Source organism: Caenorhabditis remanei, chromosome I, assembly GCF_010183535.1.
Source record: "Caenorhabditis remanei strain PX506 chromosome I, whole genome shotgun sequence".
In the NCBI taxonomy this organism is placed as follows: Eukaryota; Metazoa; Nematoda; class Chromadorea; order Rhabditida; family Rhabditidae; genus Caenorhabditis; species Caenorhabditis remanei.
Window position 1 is genome coordinate 10,027,941 of NC_071328.1, and position 16,505 is coordinate 10,044,445.

At 37.5% G+C, this 16,505-nt stretch overlaps 4 protein-coding genes across 4 annotated transcripts; 2 read left to right on the forward strand and 2 right to left on the reverse strand.

Annotated features, from left to right (window-relative positions):
* Positions 1 to 1,744: 1,744 nt before the first annotated feature.
* GCK72_002138 (uncharacterized protein) lies at positions 1,745 to 4,420 on the forward strand (the record flags this gene model as incomplete). The annotated part of the gene is made up of 10 exons (XM_003114878.2): positions 1,745 to 1,892; positions 1,940 to 2,062; positions 2,105 to 2,213; positions 2,260 to 2,477; positions 2,525 to 2,653; positions 2,698 to 2,855; positions 3,219 to 3,310; positions 3,359 to 3,578; positions 3,626 to 3,858; positions 4,135 to 4,420. 10 exons carry the CDS (start codon positions 1,745 to 1,747, stop codon positions 4,418 to 4,420), a joined length of 1,716 nt encoding a protein of 571 aa, XP_003114926.2.
* Positions 4,421 to 4,580: 160 nt separating this feature from the next.
* GCK72_002139 (uncharacterized protein) lies at positions 4,581 to 7,758 on the reverse strand (the record flags this gene model as incomplete). The annotated part of the gene is made up of 9 exons (XM_053723279.1): positions 4,581 to 5,036; positions 5,321 to 6,019; positions 6,065 to 6,199; positions 6,539 to 6,685; positions 6,737 to 6,950; positions 6,997 to 7,199; positions 7,245 to 7,403; positions 7,450 to 7,614; positions 7,663 to 7,758. 9 exons carry the CDS (start codon positions 7,756 to 7,758, stop codon positions 4,581 to 4,583), a joined length of 2,274 nt encoding a protein of 757 aa, XP_053591924.1.
* Positions 7,759 to 13,406: 5,648 nt separating this feature from the next.
* On the reverse strand, positions 13,407 to 15,657 carry GCK72_002140 (uncharacterized protein; the record flags this gene model as incomplete). Its single annotated transcript, XM_003115039.2, has 12 exons — positions 13,407 to 13,565; positions 13,608 to 13,671; positions 13,723 to 13,829; positions 13,877 to 14,056; positions 14,149 to 14,241; positions 14,289 to 14,464; positions 14,678 to 14,810; positions 14,861 to 14,924; positions 14,971 to 15,077; positions 15,124 to 15,303; positions 15,348 to 15,580; positions 15,636 to 15,657. The coding sequence occupies 12 exons, from the start codon at positions 15,655 to 15,657 to the stop codon at positions 13,407 to 13,409; spliced, it is 1,518 nt and encodes a 505-aa protein (XP_003115087.2).
* A 431-nt stretch (positions 15,658 to 16,088) lies between these two features.
* On the forward strand, positions 16,089 to 16,473 carry GCK72_002141 (uncharacterized protein; the record flags this gene model as incomplete). Its single annotated transcript, XM_003114637.1, has 2 exons — positions 16,089 to 16,137; positions 16,187 to 16,473. The coding sequence occupies 2 exons, from the start codon at positions 16,089 to 16,091 to the stop codon at positions 16,471 to 16,473; spliced, it is 336 nt and encodes a 111-aa protein (XP_003114685.1).
* Between the last annotated feature and the right edge of the window lie 32 nt (positions 16,474 to 16,505).

A 16,505-nucleotide genomic window follows, 5' to 3' on the forward strand; every position in this document is an offset into this window, starting at 1 on the left:
AAATGAAAAAACCGTATTAGTATATTTTTCTTTTACTGGTTCCTTTCATGTTCTCGTGGAAGGATCGTGATTATGAACGAAGTTTTTCAGAAATTAAAGAAATAAAATATTTAAACAGTAGTAAAGAACTTTTTTGGCCGAGATCTGACCTGAGACAGGTATTTTGAAGTTTGGTCCATAATGTGAGTTTGGACATTTCGTGACTCCTTGATATTGATTCTGATATTGAACACTTATAATAAAAACAAAAAAACAGTTACATGACACCAACGTTTCAGACCATGAAGTTATGCTTGAAAAATGGAGTCAAATATATCTTCTCCAGTAACATGTTTTTACCAGAGATCCAGCTTCCCTTCCACTTCTTCCAATAGGTACGTTTATTTTAGATTGCCAACTCGAAGTTCTTATTTGCTGTCTGGCTTCCACTTCAAAAATATCATATTCATTGCAATTCAAACAAACAATTATTATTATCAGTGTACCGAAAACGTGTGTTAGTTTAAGTTGTTATGTGTGGAATGCAACCAAAATTGTTTTGTACTGACAGTAATCTTCCATGTTTTATTTGTATAATAGTTCTTGTTTCAGAGCAATTTCAGATCATCGTTCTGTACTTTTCTAATATCTTTTCAAATGTTTATTCGTTGAAAGTGTAAGTGAAAATGATGAAGCGATTAGGTGTACAACACGAAAACCAGTTCGTTCCAAGTTCTTTAAATAAGTCTTCTTCTTTTTCTTTCGAATTATTCTCCGTAGAGGGAGCTCCCAAGTGAAAGCACACAATCTTTTACGTCATTCCGAGCCATTTTGTCATACATCCGAAGTGATGAGTAATTTTAACGACGGTCAACAACCACACATGGTGTCGGCTTATCAGAAAAAGAATTAGAGAAAAAGAAGAAAAAAGAAACTGAAAGAAGAAAGAGAGAAAGAGAAAGCAAAACGGAATATACAGTGATACGTCAGAAGAGTTTCAGTGTCATTCTGGGTGCTCTGCAAACTATTTCTTCACAATTCGCAACAACTTTTTATCGATCAAAATGGGTAACAAGCATTCACATCCTGAGAAGAAAAATAAGAAAGAAGGAAACAATAACAGAGAGAAATCTGCTGTTTACTTGGATAATGAGGAGGCAATATTCAAACCGAATTTTGGTCTTGACCGTAAGTTTATCTTTTTGTAATTATTCTATAATTATTGAATTTCGCTTCTTTTTGTATTGAATAACTGAATGAATATTATCTTACAATTACTCAAAAGTTAATATCTGTAGTCTCCGAAACTTTCGTTTTTCAATTACGAGGTATTTAGTGGTCTGTTATGGAACTTCGAATTTTCAGAGCTCCTTTATTTCATTTTTGTTTTCTCTGAGTTCTGCAAAATGTGTGATTCTTCAGAAAAACGAGAATAGGAAACCAGAAAATACCTGATTTAAACTCTTTATTTTTCATTTAACTGAAACCCAAATCAAGAAATTGACCTACTTTATTCGTTTTAAAACTTACGTCATTCTGTGTTTTCTAACTCTTCTGACACAGATCATTCGTCGATATTTTATAGTTTTTGTTTGCTCAAAAAGTGAGAATTTCTGTGATATTGATTCATACTGAACTAAATTCATTCCTACGTCCTCTGAATATTCTTTGCAGTATGTTTGCACTGAGAAAATCTTCCGGAATGAGTTGAGACACCTTGAATAATTTGACTGATCCAACTGAAATACTTCCAGAAAGACCCATAATGCCTCCATCAGTCCCACCAGTTGCTGTTCCTACTAAACCTCCACCTGCTCGATCAACTCCATCTCAACCTATATCTGACAATCGTCCACCTATTCCACCGAGGAGAGATTCTAATCTAGCACCTCCACCTGTTCCATCTCATTCTGGTAAGTGATGATTTATTTGATTTTAGAAATAAACCAGATCCTAATAGGAAGTGGGTTCTCTCGTCATTCCTCCGCTACATCTACAAAAAGTGTTCCAAATGGTCCATGTACACCTCGCCCAGTTTCGAAATCTAACTCTCACAGTGGTTCTGTTCAGTGTATGCACGGAGGTTAATATCAATGAAATATACTTGTATACAGTAGACATTCAGATCCTGACGATAAACTTCTTGTTGTGGAGAGTCGTTTTATTGCTCAAACTCCAGGAGAAATGAGTGTTGAAGAGGGAGATTTATTGTATCTTTTGAAGCAGAGCAGCAGGTATTTTCTGATTGAAATTTTTTGAATTTAAATACTATTATTTAAGTGAATGGTGGTATGTCAAGAGTAAATCTCGGCAATTCAAAGGATTTGTTCCGAAATCCCATGTCGTTTATGCGGAAGTTCGTGAACCATGGTTTGCTGGAAACATTTCTTCGATATTGGCAGAACAGAGAGTAATGCAACCGGGACTTCCGATTGGAACTTTTCTTATTCGAGAAAATATTAAAACAGGAACATTTGTGTTGACAGTCAGAAGTTCCAGTTAGTTACCATTCTCGTAGTATTTCATTAATTTTTCATATTTTCAGATAGTGATTCACCACGAGCATATGTTATTCATCGACGACCAAATAATGATGGATTCGATATTCGAGATAGACATGATCAAGTTGTAATCACTTTTGGATCACTTTTACAATTGGTTAATCATTTTAGTTGTAAGTTTTAGTTGTCTTGGAGCAATGATCAACTGAAAATTCAGGTGATAAGGTGCCAGGAGAAGTTCAGATTTGCACAAAACTGACTCGTGCAGCTCCTCCACTTGCTGAACCTACTGAGTATGTTACGATGAGAAAATGGCAAGTGAATAGGAACGAAGTGAAAAGAGTTCAAGAGATTGGAAGAGGACAATTCGGAGAAGTGAGGATTTTCAATTTGAAAAATATAATGAGGATATAAATTAGGTCAACTCTGTAGAAATTATAGAAAAACCTAGTTTCATTCTATTTTCAACCATTTACACAACGCATTTCTCTCTTGAAAAATATAGAAAAACTGTTGAAAAAATCATTCTAATTCAACTATCTCGATGTATTCTACAGTTCTAACCAAAATTGAAAATATGGGGAACTAAAATTAATCGTGGCATTATCTGAAAATTTACATCTTGAAAATGGAAAAGAGCTGATACCTTTTACTAGTTAGCCAGTACTGGAAATTCAGTGATTTCTATCTGTTGAGTTCTTAACATGCAGAACTTTTAAAGTGAAACAATGTTTTCAGGTTTATCTGGCAAAGTGGAGAGGCGTGGATGTTGCTGTGAAATCACTGAAACCGAACCATACAGAACAGTTGGCGAATACTCAGTTCTTGGAGTGAGTCATAGAAAATGGTTCATCATATTCAACCCTTTTTTATTTCAGAGAAGCGAAGACATTGACTAAACTATCCCACCAGAATGTCATTTGTCTTTTGGCAGTGTGTGCAACTGATAAACCATTCCTAATTATCACAGAATATATGAAAAATGGATCATTACTTTCATGGCTTCAATCACTTGCGAAAAAACTTCCGCCAATTCCATTGATGAGTGAAGAGACGGGAATGAAGAATGTTTTAGTTGGAGCTAGTATTTCAGCACAAGTGAGTTTTCTCTTGAGTTCAAACAAATTATAAATTGATTTCTGGAGGTCGCTTCTGGTATGGATTATCTGTCTGCCAATCAAATAGTTCATCGTGATTTGGCTGCACGAAATGTTCTTGTTGGAGATGTTTCCTCAAATGGTGTTCCTTCTGTTAAAGTTGCGGATTTCGGATTAGCAAGAAAAATAGATACTGGAGATCAGAATTATGTTATGAAAACTGATAATCTGTTGCCTTGGAAATGGATGGCTCCGGAATGTTTTGATGAGCAAATATTCAAGTAAGACAGACTTGAAAGAGTTCAACATTTTTGAACTAAATTTCTTGACTATTTTTTCGAAATAGTCGAGTTTTCGTTGATATTTGTAGAATTTAATTGAAAACATTAGGAATCGTGAATTTAAAATTTTGGTGTAAAATTGGAAAAACATTTAAAATGTTATATGAAAACGGTGTTCATTTTTGAATTTGAGCTTAAATAAGGTCCAGTCTGTATGATCCCATTTTTTGACAAGAAGATCTGAGTATTTAATCTATTCATAAGTGTTCTTTACAGCACAAAAACTGATGTCTGGTCATACGGAATCCTTCTTTGGGAGATCGGAACTCTTGGAAAAACACCATATCGAGGCTGGGATTCAGAAGGAACATTGGAACATCTAGCACATGGATATGTTCTTCCGAAACCTGAACTTGTACCCGATTATGTCTACGAGGATGCATTCAAAGTCTGTGTACATCTCAATCCTCACAAACGCCCTACATTCGATCGTCTGTTCAAATACTTTGATGATATCAATTTCGAGAGTCTCTCCATGATGAGAAGCATATCTCGACACTGATTTTTCTATTGTTTCAGAGAACCACTCAAACAATTATTTTTTTTAACCAGACATATTAAAAATGTTTATGTAAAAATTGGGAACGAATTTGTTTAACAGAAAGAAAGTGGATAATGTAGAAAAACGGACTTCATTTTTGAAGTGAGATACTATTGAGAGTTTATCCTGTGTAGTCAGCATGATCAAACAGAATCTGATCATATGCTTCTGCTTTGACAGTGTTTCCTCCGAAGAATCGACCATCCAGAGCAGCCTTGGCCCGATCCACTTGTAGTGAATCAGCATATTTAACAAAGATCTTTACGAGACCACTGGAGGCAAAGTTTGCGATAACAACATCTTGAACTGATCCATATTTTCCACACTCTTCACGAATTTCTTCCTCTAGGTACTCATCAATATCATCGGGTGTAACCATATTTCGAAGAACAATAACACTAGAACGATTGGTACGCATCAATTTTGTCATTAACAAGTGTCGAGCGTCGTTTCCACGAATTTCTAGACCCTCTTGCGATGCGAGGGATGCATCTTCGCTATTCATAACTTCGTTTTTGAGTGCATCCGACATTTCACCAGCTTTTGCTGCTGCTGCTAATGCTTGAGCACTGTTAAGCTGAAAAATCAAAGTTTTACTCTTATAAGAGCACTTACTAGGGAAGGATCCCGGATCGAGATAGAGTTACAGCTAGAAATCTTTGAAAATGCTCATTTTTGCACTGAAAATGCGAATAACTTTTTAAATCGTTTTCCAAAAACAGAACAGAAGTCCGCACAAAATTTTCGTTCTAGTGAAATATATCTCGATCCGGGACCCTTCCCTAGTTAATACGATTGCCTCTACTAGATTTGAATTATTGGAACTGTTCTGGACTAGTAACTGCACTTATATGAACTCACCTTTGGCTGAATCTTCTTTCCTTCCTTAACCTTCTTTTTCTTCTTTGGTTCAAGATTTAAAGCCGCTGCTGCTTCTTTTGCTTTTGCGCTATTCACCAACATCAATGATGATCCACCATCCATCAAAGCAAGTGCCATGCTTGCCACATTATCTCCACCTCTACCAGGGCCCATGATAGCTAACATTTTCCCGTCTTCTGTTGTTTGCTCTTCGTTTGACGGATCTTTCCAAGCGACGTTGTCATCTAACGCTCCAAAGGTTACAGGGTCTTCCATTCTTTGATTCTGAACGGCTTTCTGTTGGCTCAAAACTTGAGACATCTTTTCTTCAAACGTCATTTGATTCAGCTTGTCTCTTTTCATCTTTTTTCTTTGAGATGTAGATAGTTTCACTCGACCGGTCGCTGCGTTGTTACCAACTAAAGTATCTTCATTTTCAACAGGAACATTTGATTCTTCCTTTGGCGTGATGAAAGACGGTGTTGGAACGACTACTCCTATTCCAAGAGGGGCAACAAGTCCAGGTGTGGAAACAATATTCGGAAGAGCAAGACCAGGAGCCGGTACAGCTAGAGAATAGAAGGGCTTGGATTTTACTTCCGGCTTTTCGTCATCTTCATCAATCTCCATCGGCTCATCTTTCACTGCATCCACAGAAGACGTAGGTAGCAGAGGGACATCGTCAGAGAAGTTTTCTATCTGAATATTATACGGATTCGAAATTAAATGGACAAAATTTGTAACCTCTACTTTGTTTGGTGAACGCAGGACAGCTTTTGTCTCAATATCTGACGGAAGAGATGATGTTGGAGTGGCTGGTGATTGTATCAAAGGAGGAGCAGGACTGGCGGCTCGCGAACCAGTTTCAGATGAAGGTTTCTAAACATCATTATTATTGAGTTGGAGAATACACTGGTTTATATTCTCTAAAATTTCGGAAGTCTGAAATCAATATGATGTCCGAAACTATAATTTGTTGAAGTTTGACGTGAAATTGGATTAAAAGTGTTTCCTGACATAAGCATGGGTAAATTGTAATATAACTGTTCATTGTTTAGTTTCTTCTCACTTCATCTCCTTTTGCACGTACAAGCTTCTCCAAAAAATAGTTTATTTGGATAAAATTATACATCGAATTAAGGATAAAGATCATAGCTTTGTAATAAACGCAAATATAATGTCTCATTTCGGCGAGTTGGGGAAGAGGATAGCACCTACCGGTGAAGAACCGGCTGCGGCGGCTTCAGCAGCCATAACTTTTGCTGTGATGGCAGCACATGCAACAGAAACGCTGGCTGGTATGGCGCTAACTGCTGCTGGTTGAAGATATGAGAGGGCATCCGGGGGTGTAACGCATTTTCCAACCTGAAAGATACCGTGTCATTCAGAACATTCAGCAATTCATGTAAGACTTACTCTTAAATACTGTCCTCCTAAATCGAACATATTCATACCAGCAATCGCTTCATTTTGAGAATTTACATTGTTGAATTCAATGTACCCAAAGCCACGGTGACCTCGCCCGGTTGGAGTACGAGCCAGCTGACATTTTATGATTTGACCAAACGCTTCAAAGACTCCGCCAAGTTCAGACTCCGACAAATCTGGGTGAACCGATGCTACGTAGACTCTGAAACATATCTTTTTGAACTTTAATCTTTTAAATTTAAATGAACCTGAAATATTTCTTGGCATCTTTTTGAACCATATCAATAATAGGTTGAGCTTGAGGCATATTTTGTGGAAGTCTCATTTCCTGGAACATCATTGAATTGACTTTCAGATTCCTTCCGCCAAGCATTTGACCGTTCATTGACTCTTGAGCGAGTAGCGCGGCTTCTGGAATCTCATACTCTACGAAAGCGAATGTTTTGTGATGCTGAAAACTTGAAATAGAGATGTTCAAACAACGGTCACAACTCACCCCGGTTGCAGGATCCCAACTCATGTTGATAGATTTAATGGGACCGAACGGGTCGAAAGCTTTGCGAAGCATGTCTTCTCTTATCTCGAACGAAATGGAACCAACATAAATTCTCGACATGATGGAGAGGGCTTGAGCATACATTTGCTGCTTTTGTTGCTGAAATGAGGGTTATAAGAATATGAGAAAATACATTTCTGCTCACATTTTCTTGTTGCTGTTTCTGTTGACGGAGAAGAATCTGTTTAATAGAAATGTCCATCGCATACTTCCTAGCCATCTGAATATCGTCTTTCCTTTTAGAACTTAACTTTGAAAGGCCTAATCCGATTTTTTGCGCATCTTTCTTACCCCCTGGTCCTACGAAAACCTGAAAGAAAGTTAAGGTAAAGGCGTTCCTGTACGAATATATTTCAACCTCTCCGTCTTGTGGTAAAACAGGCATGGGGACAGATATTACTGGCTTGAATGTTGTTATGGGTCTGTTTTCGATATCTCCGGCACTCTCCTCCATTATGTAGGGTCTGAAAGATGAAAAGACAATTAAAAAGAACATTTGGAACTATTTGCAGAAATAGAAACATTTAATTCGAAAATATGTAGGGGACGAAACATGAAAAATCGATAAAGCACAAACAATGTATTCTTCTAGTCCACGGCCAGCACACAGCATCAGCCGCACTGCCTCCTGCACGAGAAAAGCGACGCTAAATGCACGAGAAAAGCGACGTCTGCCGTCTCCAATCTCTCACGCGTGCAAATAGAGCGCACTTGCATTAGACACTGAAATTTTTTTTGCTGAAATTGAAAAGGTTGTCGGCGACTAGAAAAACATAATATTTGGAGACTGAAAGTGGTATAAATGAAATGAGGGGATTTTTAGCTATAATTTGATATACAAAACATACACCAACACTGGGACTAGAATAATTATGGCGAGACACCATATCGAATTCACATTTTCTATGAATTTAGAACATTTTCCGAAGTTTTTCTTGTTTTTTTGTTATAAAAATCATAAATTGTGTTGATTTGTGCTGTAATATGGATGATAACCACAAAAAATACAATATGTTCACTCTCTTCATATCACTCCATCTACAGTATGACCGGTATAGACCGAATACGAACAACGATCCTTTTTTTCAAAAAAAGGAAACGGATACGTTTTTCAGAATATCTTCACCGTCATTTTCCACTATCAAACATTAAATTTGGTTGAAAACTGAGTTCAGTATAAAATTTGGAGAAATCAGTTGAAAATCGTGAAAATAAGGCGATTTTGGGAGGTTTTCGAGGTTTTGTGAAAAACTGAGGACCATATTCAAAAATCGGAAACGGATAACTTTTAGCGACTGTTATTAGCTACATTTTGAGCTATGATACAAAAGTTTTCTTTCAGAACGAAGTGAGTTAAAACTTTTTGAAAATTTCGAAAAAGGCATAAAAAGGAGTAGGGTTACTGTTAGACACTTCGTCACGACGTCTGAAGAAATGATTGTTTTCCAATCTTTGGTTTTTTGAGTAGAGCACATCTCGATCTTCATTTTTGTAGTTGACAACATTTTTGTACGGAGTCTTCTTAGAAAGATATAGCGCGATTAATGAAAACATCCGATTTCCCGAACTTCGATTAGGGAATTCAGGGAGCACATGCTTTCATGAGCCATAACTTTCCAGGAACGCATCGTACAAAAAAGTGGTCAACTAGAAAAATGAAGACCGGGTTGTGTACTATAGAAACAAATAAGGTTTGACAAAAAATAATAATTTCTCCAGACGTCGCGACGAAGTCTTTTACAATAACCCTATCATCTCTTCTCTAATGGCATTTGAAAACCTCATAGCACAGTTCATTCTGAAGCAAAAAATATATTTTATAGCTTAAAATGTAGCTGACAACAAGGACTATAAGTTGTTCGTTTCAGTATTTTTGTGAAATGCATCCAGTTTTCTGAAAGAGTTCGAAAACATCTGAAGAATCTCAGTCCTTACGCGAGTTTGTACCGATTTTTGTAAAGTTTATACTGAATTCAGTTTTCAACCAAATTTAGAGTTTGATAGTGGAAAATGACGCAGAAGATATTCTGAATAAGATATCCGTTTCAGATTTTTGTATAAGTTGACTGCTTTTTGACCGTTTTCGATCAAAACTGACCATATATTAGCTGTCGTTTTATCTACTGTTCAGTATTATTTTCCTCTTTTTTTGGATTTTCTAACATTATTGTTATTGTTCTTTTGATTTCTATTCTTAAAATCCTAATTTTTCTCTGGAAATATCAAAATCTGACAGTTTTCAATCAAACACCCTCAAATCCCAGTGAGAGAGTGAGAGACGTGCCTCCCTGTAGGAGACGCAGACCGCGTGCGAAAAGAGAGGCGCTTTTCTCGTGCAGGAGGCAGTGTCAGCCGAGATTTCTCTTCCAAAGTTGCAAATAAGTTCTTGAATGAGACGTTCTAAGTAGTTGATTATTTTAGTTTTCTCACTAATACTTTCATTTATATATATAATACGTTATAATACTGATACTACATGATATTAAATTGCAAAAAAAAACACAAAAAAAGTACATTCTTAAGAATATTCTTGGAGAAAATACCTATTTCAAGGAGGCCTAGTTTTTCCTAGTCCCTTGCAAATTTTTCTACACCAATATAACGATTTCAAGGATTGGTTGGTTAAAAAAGAGGCGGAGCTGTTCCACTCCGATTCGCTGAAAACTTTTTTTCCGGAGAACTCTAGTGAATGTTGTAACACGGAGACAATCGATGAACACATGTGCTTCGTGCCTTTTTCTCTTAACATTTGAAAATTCGTTTCGTTTTCCTTTTGGTGCACTTCTTCAGTTATACTGAAAAACATTTTTCAGGTGAAACTCCGAAGTTTATAACAAGGGCTGTACTAAACCTCATCATGCCTTCCCAAAACGGTTGGTCGGCTTACCAAAGGTAATTCACTTTGACTCCAGTTGAGCGGCATACACGGTCATTATTCTCGCGAACTCCGATAAATTGGAAATGTTTTCACAGAAGCCATCAAATCGCATTCGGTCTTTCACACTCTTTTTATTTTGCAGAGAATCCGGCCGAGTACAAAATGGTCAGCCGATGAATGCTGGACGAGCAAACAATGGTAACAGAATATCAGTAGCAAGACATCAGAATGGGAAGAAAAATCTTTACATGGAGTTTTTACATGATCGTGGAAGAAGATTGTAAAAACAAACATTAAAGAAATGAATACAAAATTCTTCATTTTTCCAGATTTCGTCAAAAACATAAGGAGGAGTTCAACGACAAACTCAGTGACCACAAGGCAAAAATGACAGAGTTGTATGATGTAAGCTTCTATCCGGAAAATGTGTTCAAAACAACAAAACCTAATTTCCTAACATATTATACACTACCTAAAAGTTTTTTTGTAACTCCTAACCAATATTTTTTCTTCTACCTTTTCCGATGTACTCTTGCGTTATAGGCTTTCCGAGCATTGGATCTCCAGAAAAAATCTGAACTTGAAGCTCTGGTTCATGCACACAACAGTAATCCTCAACTTGTGAAGGTTAGTCAGAAAAATAAACCGTATTTGTTCCACGAATTTATTGTTCAGAAATGTAAAGAGGAGCTATCAAAAAGAGTAAGGGAACAACGACATAACGATCCTCACAATTCTCATAACATTATAAGACAACATCGCGAGAAGCTTGAACAAGAAAGGTCTCAAACAACCATCGCGAATCCACGGAAACTAGTAGAAATTTTTTTCGAAGAGGATCTCAATTGTTTCTGTGACGTTCAAAGGAAATCTGCGAAGTCGACATTGGAAAGCAATCTTTGTCTGTATCAAGGCAGAGAAGGAAATCCAATTGTTACGAAAACCTTCCAATTCTTGGTTATCTCTGTGTTCCCAATTACATTCACGTACAAGACCAGTCTTAATCAAGTTTGCTGCTATCCCGCCGAGATATCAGTAACAGTTTTCGATCTGGTAGACGGGATCGTAGAGAACTCTTCAAAACTTGTTCAATTCGACAATGAGTGGTGTTTCGGAGAGAATCCAACTGCAGAGGATGATTACACCTTGGAATTTCATAGTACGTTAGAATTTTAACTTCTCAAGTTCGTCTTATGTTTCAAACTTCCAGGTTCCATGATTGGAGTGGATAAATATGGTCACCAACAAGGAGAGTATCCACATGATGTATTCCTTTGGCTCCAACAAATTCTCACTAAAAATGCCTGTGCCAAAATACTATGCGATAGAAACCAATTTAATTATGTTTACTATGGGATCAAAAATTTGGCTGCATACACAGGAACAAATGCTAGAGAAACTTTTAATAAGATCGCTGAAGCTCTTATAAGTATTCAAGATTATGCCAGTATAATTCTGGACACACCTATGAGGACGTCACCCCAAAGATGGAGTGATGATGATATTAAACATCAGTTCTTTTTGAACTGCCTAATCCCCAACAGCGACAAGAATCTATTTTGTGAATTTCACGACAGAGCACCAGTGCCTCAAAAGTATTATTGTGCGAAAGCACACAACGCTCGTTTAATGTAGGTTTGAACAGTTGGAAAAATAATTTTCTAATAATTTTCAGTCATCACTTTTTCCAAATCATGAAGGCCAACAAACTACACAGATTTGACTTCAGACCACCCGTTCACGAGCCGTGTATCGTTGATCAAAGAGACCCTAACATACCGAAAGTGTAAGATCGGCATAAACTAAGCAAAAACTCATCTGCAGTAATTGTAATTCTGTGAACATTTCAGGTTATCACAGCCTGTTATAAAACGTAGCGACTTTAGAAACTTCTTTAATCACACAAGCGGAAATTCTGAACCAAATCACTATCTTGATCAAACCTATGACCCGAACGGAGACGACGATAGTGGCGATGATGATGACGATGAAGATTCTCATGATCTTTATTATGGCAATGGTCAACTCCTTTCCGGCGTTTTCAATTCTTCGCTTCATCGAAGCGAAGAACGAAATCCTATCCCACGAGGACCAGTCTACGATAACCCACCAGGACCAATCAACGATAACCCACGAGAACCAGTCTACGGTAACTCACGATCACCAAACTACGATAACCCACGAGGACCAGTCTACGGTAACCCACGAGGACCAATCAACGATAACCCACGAGAACCAATCTACGGTAATCCACGAGGACCAATCTACGATAACCCACGAGAACCAATCTACGATAACTCACGATCACCAAACTACGATAACCCACGAGGACCAGTCTACGGTAACCCACGAGGACCAATCTACGATAACCCACGAGAACCAATCTACGGTAATCCACGAGGACCAATCTACGATAACGCACGACAACCAAGACAACCTGAGGCGCCTTACCATAACTATGAGGGACCTCACCTAGTTAGAGAGAACCCTCGCCAAGATGAACAAGATCAACCGATTATGAAATTGTCAGTTCGAAAACGAGTTCTTTAAAAAAAAGTTATTTTACAGTTTTTTCGGAATTCCTGAACCAGATGAATATGAGATCCCTGTTTGCAAGCAAATAGACGAACAAGAACAAGATAAGTGTCTCAGAGTCGCCAAAAAAGTTGGGAAAAAAATCTATACCGAGTGAGTTTCGCAAGCATTTGTCAAGCATCAATTCATTTCTCGTTCCAGAATTTATTTACCATCCGAATAATGCAGTTCTCTTCTCTATCACAATGCTAAATAGAAACTAATGTTTGGATTCTTGAAATTGTGTATTTATTCTCTGTAACATTTTTTCTCTTGTATTATGGAATGTTATTTAAAAACGTTGGAACGAATTTTTCAAAGCCATATTCAGCTTTTTGTCAATAAACTATTTATGTATGGATTCAAATTTCAGAGAAGGTTGCAGAAAAATCATTTTCTTGAAATCTCAAAAGTGTCAGAAAAACATTACTAAACGGTATTGTTGAAAACTCCGGTTTTGTGGTTAGACCATCTTTAAAAGTAGGTATAAAATAAAAAAAGGCATATCACATAAGCGAATGCTTCGAGTCATGTGAAATTGTAATAAAAAAACGTCATGAAACTTGTTTACTGTGAGGAATTTCCGAGCAAAATATTTAACAATTTGATCTCAAGATAATAATAAATAAGGAGCTCAAATGAATGAAAATTTATCGTGGATGCATAATTCCACGACCGCCATCGACCTTAAGAAGTTGACCAGTAGTGAAAGAGCTCTTATCCGAAGCCAAAAACAAAATTGCCTCAGCCACTTCTGTTGTAGTTCCAGGACGACCAAGGGCATGTGTTGTTTTGCTTTTTTCGAGAAACTAAACTTTTCCAGTAATTTTATAAAAACTATTGTAACCTACAGCAGCGTATGTCGCCTCATCTTGCCCGGAAGTTCGATGAATGTTTGTAACAATAACACCAGGACTGAAACACATTTTTCAAGGATGTTATTAAATCCGATCAATGTATACACACCATACTGCATTCACACGTACACCGTTTGAAGCCATTTCCAGAGCTAGACATTTGGTGAATTGATCAACAGCAGATTTGGTCATACAATAGTAAGTTACTCCAGCAAACTGAAATGAATTATTTGAATATTCTGAATGTTACTTTTGACACATACCGGACAAGGTCCGTTAATGCTGCTCACATTGACGACCGTTCCTTTATTTGAAATTATATATGGCAGAACAGCACGAGTCAATCGAACTAAACTACGAACGTTCACGTTCATCAACTCATCGAAAACTTCAATTCCGGATTCAAGTACTGGTCCGGATCGTAGAATTCCTGCAGAGTTGACCTGAAATCTATAACTACGCAATGCCCCAACGAAATAAATCTGGGCCTTTTATGAACTTTGCGACTGTGAAACTATCTTATGGAATGTCTCACCAATGTGTCGATTCTCCCGAATTTATGCACTGTTGCATCAACAATCGTCTTTGGCGCTTCGTCTGAACTCAACTCAACGGCAGTTATCAGAACCTGAATTTTATAATATTTTAACATGAAATTTGAATTATCTTTCTCACATCATTTGGATCTACACCACCTTCTGAAACACAAAGTGCTGCAACTTCTTTCAATGCATCCAAATTTCTTCCCGTCAGTGAAAGTTGGTACTTATTTTTGGCAAACAAAAGTGCAGTACCTTTTCCTATTCCAGAACTAGCGCCAGTAATTATAGCAACTGGCATAGTTGATAACTCTGAATTTGAATATTTATAAAAAAGAAAAAGCATTGTCAACGAGGAAAAGGATGGAACCGCTCAGCCTACTGTCGGAAAAAATAATCGGAACAATTACTTATGAGGATATATATTCATTGCTTAAATTACGTTGATTTTCGCTATAATCGCAAAATGTGTACACTGAAAAAAGAAAAACTGAAAAATTTAGCGCGGGTGCATGATTCCTCTACCACCATCTACACGAAGAAGTTCTCCAGTTGTGAAAGAACTCTTCTCGGAGGCAAGAAAGTAGATTGCTTCGGCGACTTCATTGGCATCACCTGGACGGCCGAGAGCGTGTGTCGTTTTGCTGCGTTCTAAGAACTAAAAAAGAAATGAGAGAGATGTTGTCAAGGTCATAAACAACAGTTTACCGCAGAATAGGTTGCCTCATCTTGGCCTGATGTACGATGAAGATTGGTGACCGTGACCCCGGGGCTAGAAAATGTATTTGTTATGGGTTGACTAGTAGAGTATCAGTTACCAGACAGCATTGACACGAACTCCATTCGGTGCCATTTCAAGAGCCAAACACTTTGTAAATTGATCGACAGCTGACTTGGACATACAGTAATATGTTACATTCGGAAACTGGAATACAACATAATCGTATCTTCCCAAAAATATAGTTTTATACCGGACATGGACCATTGATGCTGCTAACATTAACCACAGTTCCTTTTGTCGAAATAATATGCGGAAGAGCTGCACGTGTTAGTCTTACTAGACTACGAACGTTCACATTCATTAACTCATCGTAAACTTCAATTCCTGATTCGAGAACTGGACCAGCACGCAGAATTCCAGCGGAATTGATCTGAAACTATGTTAATCAATAGTTTGAAAAAAGAATTAACTCACCAATGTATCAATTCTACCGAAGTGTTGTACAGTTGCATCTACAATTTTTTTTGGTGCTTCATCGGAAGCCAGCTCGACAGCAGTTACTAACACATCGTTCTTATCACTTCCAGCACTCACAATTTGTCCAGCTAGTTCATTCAACGCGGCAACATTTCTTCCAGTCAAAGAAACTTTATAATTGTTTTTTGCAAGCAGAATAGCTGCTGCGCGTCCTATTCCAGAGCTGGCTCCTGAGGAAATTGTTGAGCTATTTAGAACGGAGCCTTCACAGTTGGTCAAACTAACCAGTGACAATTGCGACCGGCATGATTATTGGAACAAAGGAACTCAGAACGGGGAATGGAAGTTTCTGAAAATAAGTTAGTCAGTCTCAACTAGGAATACATCCGATGGGATCAAGAATATCGAAAATTATTATGCAGTTGTGAACAAAATGTAGTTCATTGAACCAAGTGAATGACTGATATCATGACAATACGAATTGCTGATAACAACATCAAACATCAGTTTTTTGTGATGGTGATCCGATCCCTTTTCATACAGCTTCGATACTGAAATATAAGTACTTGCGTAGTACCCTACACAAGCTCTCCCATTCTCTTTTCCTCTTGATTCGAACATCGATCAGTCATTAGAAGGAAGTAAGTTTCTTCGCAATGGGCGGAGTGAATGTTCGCAAAAAAATCAACCATATTAAAGGAGACGGTCAAATGATCTTGGTTTGAAATCAAACACAGAATGTTCAAGATCATTTTTCTCGCTTCTATCTTTTTTACAACTGTTTTCGGTAAGATTTTTAATAGACGTTCATGAAATTAAAAGTTTAATTGTTACAGGAGGATGCCCTAGTATCTCAACTATTTATCTACCACGTAGGGTCAATTGCCCACTCTGTGATTTCGTTTCATCTACTCAAGCTGTCTCTGGTTCAGGAAATCAATATTCTATCAAGTGCCCACCGAAGTCTGATGTCTGGTATTACAACGAACAGGGAAATGAATTTGTGACCCCAATGAGTAAAGTTGGAACAAAAGGAACAATCAAGTGTGAAGGATCTAAATGGAGGATCAGTGTTCCGGGTCAGAGTCAAACTCTTTCTGCATTTGCTTGTGGATCTTCATAAGATATCAAACGTCCTGAACTGAACGAGGAACT